We start from the raw sequence: 9736 nt of genomic DNA, 5'->3' as shown, positions 1-9736 counted from the left end.
GAGTACTTCCTCCTCTAACAGATGTAATCTTACTCCAAACTTTTGATAAAACTTGAGAGCCCTGCAACAGACTACTGCATAGAAGACTGCAGATGCCACCAGAGTCATAGAAAGATTAGGCAGCAAAACTACTTGGTGAGGTTTAGACATAAATTATGGTTCGGTTTAGGGCTGAACGATTAATTGCATTTGCGATATTATCGCGATGTAATAAAACGAGATTTTCTAATCGCAATGGCTGCGATTATTCTCTGGTCACATGACACCCAAGACGAAAGCAGTCTGACGAAGTTGATGTCTGGTCCGGTGTTGTCGGAGAATTTCTAAGCTTGTCTATTAAACACGACAGTCGTCACTCTGTTTTATTTTGAACCTCAAACTGAGTATTTTTTCTTTTCTCACTGGGATACAGAAAGATGGACTCCTAGGAGATTTGAACTGGGATAAGGACTTATTAATTGCTGGTTGAAATGTGGGTTTTGTATTGAGGTCTTACTGTATAACACACTGTGGTCTGTAGGTAGGGCGACCTGATGATATATCATATTATTTAATGCCATGACTTGACTCAAATTATCTTTCTTATATTATAATTTGATATATCTTCTCCTCCATTGCTCATAATAATAATTCTACCTAATTTCATCATAACACAGGCCTGACCCACAAGAAACAGTGTAGTTCTATCTAATGTTGTGTTGGTGATACTATACACTGATTTACTGCTTGTCCATTTTGAATAATACAGAAGGTAAAGAGCTTAAAAATTAATCGCATATTAAATCGCACTCGCAATATTGGTTTTAAAAAATCGCGATTTAGATTAATTTCCAAAATCGTTCAGCCCTAGTTTGGTTTTAAAATATCTACGTTACTTATGCAAGTTATTTAAAAAACTAAAAACAGTATCTCACAAGTGAGTACACCCATAATATTTTTGTAAATATTTGCTTATATCCTTTCAAGTGACATTTTTACTGAGGGGTGTCCTCACTTTTGTTGCCAGAGGTTTAGACATTAATGCCTGTGTGATGTGTTATTTTGAGGGGACAGCAAATTTACACTGTTACACAAGCTGTACACTCACTACTTTAGTTGTAAGTGTGATTTCTTCAGTGTTGTCACATGAAAAGATATAATCAAACGTTTACAAAAATGTGTGAGGGGTGTACTCAATTTGTGAGATACTGTATGTAGAGTTTTTGTTTTACATGGGAAACAAACATCAGTCTTGTAGGTGAAAGGCTGGTGTCTGATCCATCCATCCACATCAATCTTACCTGAAGTTTTCTGGTATTTAAATTACTTTTAGCGTTCAACAATGACACTGAAAGGCTTCCCAATGCTTTAAAAACTCACCAAAGGGTCTTGACCATGGTACCATATTTGATGACTTCAGAGTGAGAATGGGTTGAGCCTGACTTTAAAAAGTTTAAAGGTTTTCTAAATTCCACATATATCCTTGTTAAAATCATTGCTAGCCTCATCAACAAGGTCCAGGTTCCCCCACTGACACTCCCCCCTTGCAAATGATACGAATGTCTTTGCACATGTCGTGTCATGCACAGACCTGGCACGTTGCACATATTTGTTGTTGATTGTTGATCTTTGTTGTTGTATATTTTTATGCCGTCACTTTATATATTTATATGTACACAATATTCTCTTCCGTTGCAATACTTCTGCACGACACAAACCCAGAATAATGCAACAGTGTTCTTTCTCTGCTAACAGTTTTATCGTATTATTTTTGTTATTCTTATATAACTTGCACTGTCCATTCCATATTTATGTATTTCTACATTTATTTATGTTGACTGTATGTTTTTCTACGCGTAGCACCTTATGACCAAAGCAAATTCCTCGTATGTGTAAAACACTACGTGCCAATAAAGCCTTTCTGATTCAGATTCTTCTGATTGTTACTTGAGTTTTAGGTTGATTGATTTTACTGTATTCTGCTCATCAGCAGGTATTTGTAGGCTTTTAGCAGATAAACTCCATATCAGTAATGCATGGCTCTTTTTCTGCTGTTAACATCAGATCATAACAAAATGTTCAATTCTCGTTCCAGATTCTCTTGGCGGTTTAGAGGTTCAGGAGAAGTCAAGTTCTTTGGGAATCTGTTCTGTGCAGCAGCAGAGAGAGAACAGCAGACAGGAGAGAAGATACTGGAGCTGTTATCATCAGTGTGCAGATATCAAACATTCCCTCTTAGATACATGAATGATGAATATTATCGTTGTGGTTTCCTGCTGGATCTGTGCTCCCACCTGAAGGACTATGAGACTAAAACAGGCTTGAGAGTCCTTCCATCATTACAGTCAGTTTTCCAGTCAGCTCCTGCAGTCTGGTCCATAAACCTCTCAGAGAGAAAGACCTCCATCCTCCTGGAAGTGCTGAAACTCCAACCAGAGAAGAAACCAGTGGAGCTGACAGGCTGGTCAGATGAAGAGAGTGAAGTGAGGAGTTTCCTACAGTGTCTGCCTTATATCTCACAGCTCAGGTAAATGAATTGTACTTCACATGACTTCAGTGGACATTTCTGGAAACTCTTTGGAGCTGATTGATAAATAAATTTACATTTATTCATTGGTGGTGATAAATGTTTGGGTAAAGTTTTCCTTTCAGCCACCCTGTTGGTTCACGAGTGGTATTCCACTATAACATGCACATTTCTGGAAGCTCTTTGTTTTTATCAGTCATCTCAGTCAGAACTCAGTCTGGCCAAAGTAAATTCCCCCCATGCAGCTTTGAAAAGCAAGAAGAGAGTATGTCTTTGGCTTTTTACCTGTTAACATCTTGGCTTCTTCACTGGTTGTTGACATAAGTGTAGTTTTAATACAAAAGATGTGAGTTTTTTGGGAGCGCAAGTTACGCACACCCTGTCTTTCAGTCCTACTGACGTCAGTGTGAACAGCCCAAGCCACGTTGAATCTGATCTCTTCCAGTTTGGAATTGGGCCACTTTCATATGTGGTCTAAATACGATACAGGTCTGAGTTTTTGACAAGCAGTCTCAATCTGGAATTCATGCTACTCTGACGTTACTCTATAGCAGCAATTCTGCACTAGCTGTTGTGAACGAAAAGCTCCAGAAAAAACATTACTTAACATGTGGTTCTCTTTCTCGTTGACCTTGTTATCATCTGCATCGCCGCAGTAAAGAACCCCGTACAGAACAGAGCAGGCATGCAAATTACAGGTTTAGTCAGATAATAGACGGGCACTGAAGCATGGTGTTAAACAGTCCTGGAGGTGAAGACTGTACTGTTTATTATCAGGATGCAGCCTCTGCTGCTCTGTGTCGCCTCACACACACGAACACACACATGCGGGCTCACGCGCAACGAGCTAAATGAAGCGGTCTGTAGTCTAACTGTTAAGCTTAGATTGCCCTGTATCCTCAATCTGCACATTGTCACCTGCACTGAATCACGCAGACACAGAGGGAAGGAGGACAGGAGCTAGCTGCCTGATCTGCGTCTGTGTGGCTCTATCCGCACACAGACACATGACGCCCAGAGCGCGGCAGTGTGGCGGCGCATGTTAGCATGTTTGATGTATTCAGCCAAATAAATTCCCTGATATGTTTCTGATAATAAATATGCTCGATGGGCCAATACTTATCAGATCGATAGTTATTGTGCATTCCTGTCAGATACAGCCTGAAAGGTGGAGCTGGGGTGGCGGTGGGTTATGAGCTTTGCATAGGAAGCAGTGAGAACTGGCGGTTAGGCAACGGCAGCTTGAATAGGCGCCTTGTCTGGAATTTGCCAATGAGAGGAATTAACTGAGCTGTCAGATGATGTGCTGCTGAAGTGTATGCTGGAATGAGCGGAGCTTGGCTTCGTTGCCTGCCTGAACTAACCCTAATCTTGATTTGTGAAGGTTGGTCAGAAATCAGGAGAAATGCGACCCAGTGAGGAAACTGTGAGAGGGCAATGACATACAGGAGTCTCCTGTGTAACTTGTGTGGGTTAGCAAGTAAGAGCTAACTGGAGCTAACCTTAGTGGCCTCCTTTGTTTGGGCCACATTTAAATAATAATGTGACTGTTATAAGTGTTGACTGATGTTACAGAGACAACAAACATTAAATTCAACGGCGCAAACATCTTTTGGTGAAATTTGCAGTTTTGGATCCGAAACAGGCCATTTATGTGATTCCTGATGCAGAAATGGTTTTGACTATTATTTAGCATTAAAAATTTGTGACCAATGTAGAGCATTTTTCTTGCACACGGATTTAATGAATGAAAACAACCCATAGAATGAAACTGTTATAACTAGAATTAATATTAGACTAGTGGTAAGCTATAAAATACAATATGATTTGAAATGATTATCATTATAGTAACATTTTATAATTTATTAACATTATTAGTGCTGGGCAACGATTAAAATAATAACACGTTAATGTGCCCAGCCCTAAACATTATACTAACAGTATACTATTAAATGAACTCTATTCTGTTCATTTAATGTTAGAATATTATACTAATACACTCATTTATACTAGTTCCTCCTCCAGGTTGTGGATTGTGTCTCTGCAGTGGACAGATGTAGATTTAACCATTGTGCCAGTATGTGCTCCTTCTACCCGCCTCCTCTTGTTCTGTTTTACATCTGTTTCACTAAAGTTATTGTTATAAATAATGTACAGTAATCTTGTTAACATAAAATGTGGCGTGAGTTGTGTGGGTGGTGCTGGTGTATTGTGTATCCGTCCCGGGTTTAAAAACTACAAGTCCCTATGCCACAATGCGTCAGCCACTGTAGTTTTCTGTGATGAGTGTTTTCTCTCAGCACTGTGAGCAGAGTTTTACGTGTCAGATTTTCAAATAATCTGTTTCTATATTTTTAAAGGCTGAATGTCCAGATAGCAGGGTCTTCACAGTTTCACATCATAACAGCACACAAGGAGAAGGAACACACACATATATCTTTGTCAACTTCTTCCCCCGTGATGAGTTTGCACTCCTGTTGCATCATTGCTGTGTTGGAGAGTGTGACAGCTGCTGGGATGAAGGAGCTGCTCCTTCTTTTAATGTGTTGCAGCAGTCTGATGCTGAAGGAGCTGCTCAGAGACCTCACAGTCTCCTGCAGGGGCTGAGAGGTGTCGTCCATGACTGATGTCAGCTTGGCTAACGTCCTCCTCTCACCCTCCTCCTCTGTGGAGTCTGGAGGGCAGTCCAGGACATAATGGTGCGTTCCATTTAACATGGGAAGTCGGAATTTCAGAGTCTGAAATTTCAAAGCCCCCTTAAGTCAGATTGCAAACTTGGAAAGTCGGTAGACGGCACTACCCCAAGTTCATGATCCAAGATGGCTGCTCTGAGTATCAACAGCTAGTGAAAGCTGTAGTTTATACTGTTTATTAGCACTTCTGTGTACTTGTGTCTTATAGAACTTTTTGTACACAAAGTGCCGTCCAACTGCTGTCTGTACACGTGTTGCTACAGTGTTCAGTGTGAGTAAATACCACACAACGCATTTTGTATCAACCGGTGTAACCATGGCAACCTGGCTAGTTGTAACCAACGGCTGGCGGAGCGAGGTTTTCCGATTTGTAACTGGAACGCCTTCAACTTCCGAGGTTAATGGAACGCAGCATAACTAGTCCTCTTATCCAGTTTAATGAGTCTTTACATTTATTCATTTAGCTGACGCTTTTATCCAAAGCTACTTACTATTGCTATTTATATCAGAGGCCGCACGCCTCTGAAGCCACATGGGGTTAAGTGTCTTGCTCAGGGACACATTGGAGTCTCACAGAGAGCTTCTAGCTTCCCAACAAGGTTCTCAAGCCTCACGCATTCACTGAGACACTCGCATTTCAAGCAGCTCACACGCCACAGCTTTTATTTCTCACGCTGAGAAGTAAGAGATAACGCCACAAAGTTGTCCCGCTATACAATTAATGGTCGAGGCGCAGGCATATGGCGTTATATGTCGAGTTCATAGCTTTCTCTGTACCAAGTATCAGAGCCGGTAAGCCAATCAGAAATTAGAATTTGTTGTTTCCGGATAAATTCCGTGACCCGCTGAAAGCATGTTCGTTACCAAGCAACATGGATGCTCGCGCACACACGGAGGTGAAGTTGACAGATTCAGTGAATGTGGTAACTGTAGGTGCCCGATCTTTTTTTCTTAGCATTTTGATTTTACGATTCCTGGACGAAATCACCTGCCTGTGATCAAAGATAGTGAGAGCAGCTGATGTTGGGGAGTACAGACAAATGTGTGCTAAATCATTATTGAAGCAGTCAAAAACTCTCCAACCTCTTTGCAACCGAAAGCTTTGGCTGTTTTGGCCAGTGGTGGAAAAAGGATTCAGATCCTGTTTTGAGTAAAGGTGCTTTCAGACCAAAAGCGAAGCGAGCGTTAGGGGCGGTGAGTTTACATACAAAGTCAATGTAAAGACGCGGAGAGACGCGATTTCCTGTCGGGCGGGCGAAGCGACGCGAAGGGTGCGGGGCAGAGCGGGGGATTGAAAATCTGCAGGCCGGCTGACAGCTGCTAAACTTGGGCTAGAGGAGCAGGGAGCAGCGCTGCAACCTTCGGAGAAATAAACACCCGTAGTCGGTCGGATTCGGCTCTGACAACTATGCCGTTTACTCGCGGGAGGAGCTCCGAGTTAACGGTTTTTATTAAATTAGCTTTTTGCCTTAGTTTTTGGGATTTCAACGTTGATTTATCTTCACCTGAGCTTCTCAGCAGCTAGATTCCGTGCACATCCAGGTTCCAGTGTTGTTGTTAGCGTCGTTAGCTCTGTCGGACTACGACTTCATATTTATATAAAACCGGACAAAGCTGGACATTACTTGGAGAAAAGAAAGCAAGGAGGTTGAACTACCTGGTGAGTTCAGGAAACATGTGTCTGTAACTTTATTCCAGCTATACATATATGTACTTTACTGTGACCAAGTTAACATAGCATAGCCCTAATCGATCCAAACTCCATTCAGAAAACAAACATTTTAGATGTTGTTGTCTTGCTGCTAGACCTGACAAAGCATGAATTCATATGTTTAACAAATCTGCATCATGTTGTTGTTATTTCGGCATCAGTTTAATCCGTTTATTGCTATTTAATCACAGCAAAATGTTTACTTTGGTTTCATACAGTTGTAGTAATGGCGACTTGTGTTTATTCACCTTATCGCGTTAAAATCGCCTTCTCGCGTTGCAGCGAATGTACTCACGCGAGGAAAGCGTCGTGAAGCAAAAATTCGCGTTTGGTCTGAAACCGGCATAAGAGTACTGATGCCTCACTGTAAAAAACAAACTCTGTTAAAAGTAAAACTACTGCATTGAAAATTTAAGTAAAAATATGCAATTAGTCTAAAAGCAGGAAAATGTGGAAGTAGCCCATTAAAAATAAAATTAGAGAGAAAAATGTCCCCTATGACTATCAAGCTATTATATATTATATCATTAGATTATTCTTCCTCATGCATTAATGTAGTTGGTGGAGGTTGAACAATTTTGTATCAGCAATTAATGTTTATTTTCATTATGTATTAATCTGCTGATTGTTTACTCCATTAAATCGATTGTAAAGATGGTGACAATTGTGAGAAATGTTGTCACAATTACCCAGAGCCCAAAGTGACACCTTTACAATGCTTGTTTTGTAAAAACCTCAAATAATTAAAAATACATTAAAATAATCAAAAGTAAAACCTGCAGATCTTCAGGTTTGTGATGATGAAAAATGACTAATACCAAAACAGTTGCAATTACCTTTCTGTCAATTAGCCTAACTAATGTAGGCCTACTAGCTGTACTTGTATAAACTGTTAAGTAATTTACTTTATAACAAAACATCCTGTTTTTTAAACTCTTCATATGTTTTGTGTGTAAAAAGCTTATTTTTCAAAGTAACTTGTAACCGAAGCTGTCAGATAAATGTAGTGAAGTAAAAAGTACAATATTTCCCTTTGAGAGGTGGTGGAGTAGACGTAGAAAATGGCATGAAAAGAAAACACTGAAGTTAAGTACAAATGTCTCTAATATGCGATTATACTCTGGTCACATGACACCCGAGACGAAAGCAGTCTGACGAAGTTGATGTTGGGTCCGGTGTTGTCGGAGAATTACTAAGCTTGTCTATTAAACACGACACTCGTCACTCTGGTTAATTTTCGTGGCCAACTTTTGAATTGAACCTCAAACTGAGTATTTTTTCTTTGCTCACTGGGACACAGAAAGATGGACTCCTAGGAGATTTGAACTGGGATAAGGACTTATTAATTGCTGGTTGAAATGTGGGTTTTGTATTGAGCTCTTACTGTATAACACACTGTGGTCTGTAGGTAGGCCGACCTGATGATATATCATATTATTTAATGCCATGACTTGACTCAAATTATCTTTCTTAGATTCTAATTTGATATATCTTCTCCTCCATTGCTCATAATAATAATTCTACCTAATTTCATCATAACACAGGCCTGACCCACAAGAAACAGTGTAGTTCTATCTAATATTATGTTGGTGATACTATACACTGATTTACTGCTTGTCCATTTTGAATAATACAGAAGGTAAAGAGCTTAAAAATTAATCGCATATTAAATCGCAATGTTGGTTAAAAAAAATTGCGATTTAGATTAATTTTCGTTCAGCCCTAGTTTGGTTTTAAAACAACTACTTTACTTATGCAAGTTATTTAAAAAAAATAAACAGTATCTCACAAGTGAGTGCACCCATAACATATTTGTAAATATTTGCTTATATCCTTTCAAGTGACATTTTTACTTAGGGGTGTCCTCACTTTTGTTGCCAGCGGTTTAGACATTAATGCCTGTGTGATGTGTTATCTTTGAGTGGACAGCAAATTTACACTGTTACACAAGCTGTACACTCACTACTTTACATTGTAGCAAAGTGGGATTTCTTCAGTGTTGTCACATGAAAAGATATAATCAAATGTTTACAAAATGTGTGAGGGGTCTACTCAATTTGTGAGCTACTGTATGTAGAGTTTTTGTTTTACATGGGAAACAAACATCAGTCTTGTAGGTGAAAAGCTGGTGTCTGATCCATCCATCCACCTCAACCTTACCTGAAGTTTTCTGGTATTTAAATTACTTTTAGCGTTCAACAATGACACTGAAAGGCTTCCCAATGCTTTAAAAACTCACCAAAGGGTCTTGACCATGGTACCATATTTGATGACTTCAGAGTGAGAATGGGTTGAGCCTGACTTTTCCTGCATCCCTCAACATTTTGGACAAAAGACTTATAAAATACATGAATTCTCATTCATAATCAACTGCTTATCCTGTGTAAGGGTCATGAGGAAAATCCACCTATATCCCTGTTAAAATCATTGTTACTTCAGTTTCAGGTTGATTGATTTTACTGTATTCTGCTAATCAGAAGACTCTGGCTCACTACAGCAGCATGAACCCAAAGTAAACATTTTACTGTGGTTAAATTGTAATAAACGGATCAAAATGATGCTGACATAACTTCATCATGATGCTGATTTGCTAAACATATGACTTCATGCTTAGTCAGGTCCGTCAGCAAGATGATAAGCAAACAACTTTTAAAATGCTTGTTCTCTAAATGGCGTTTGGATCGATCAGGGCTATGCTAACTGGTATTGTAGCAAAGTAGAACAACAGCTGGAATCAAGTAACAGAAACACATTTTCAGATCTTACCAGGTAGTTCACCTTCCTCGCTTACTTTCTCCAAGTAATCTCCTGTTTTGTCCGGTTTCT

At 39.6% G+C, this 9736-nt stretch overlaps 1 protein-coding gene across 1 annotated transcript in view; it reads left to right on the top strand.

The window, feature by feature from the left end:
• The window catches only part of LOC123972807, a 152489-nt gene that overhangs the window by 23953 nt on the left and 118800 nt on the right, over window positions 1-9736 (top strand). Inside the window, exon 7 of the mRNA XM_046052500.1 lies at window positions 2075-2506. Coding sequence (XP_045908456.1) covers window positions 2075-2506 — 432 coding nt within the window. The remainder of the gene's footprint in view (window positions 1-2074; window positions 2507-9736) is intronic.

The sequence above is a fragment of the Micropterus dolomieu genome, linkage group LG01 (assembly GCF_021292245.1).
Source record: "Micropterus dolomieu isolate WLL.071019.BEF.003 ecotype Adirondacks linkage group LG01, ASM2129224v1, whole genome shotgun sequence".
Classification (NCBI taxonomy): domain Eukaryota; kingdom Metazoa; phylum Chordata; class Actinopteri; order Centrarchiformes; family Centrarchidae; genus Micropterus; species Micropterus dolomieu.
This window is presented reverse-complemented; position numbering and strand designations above follow the sequence as displayed.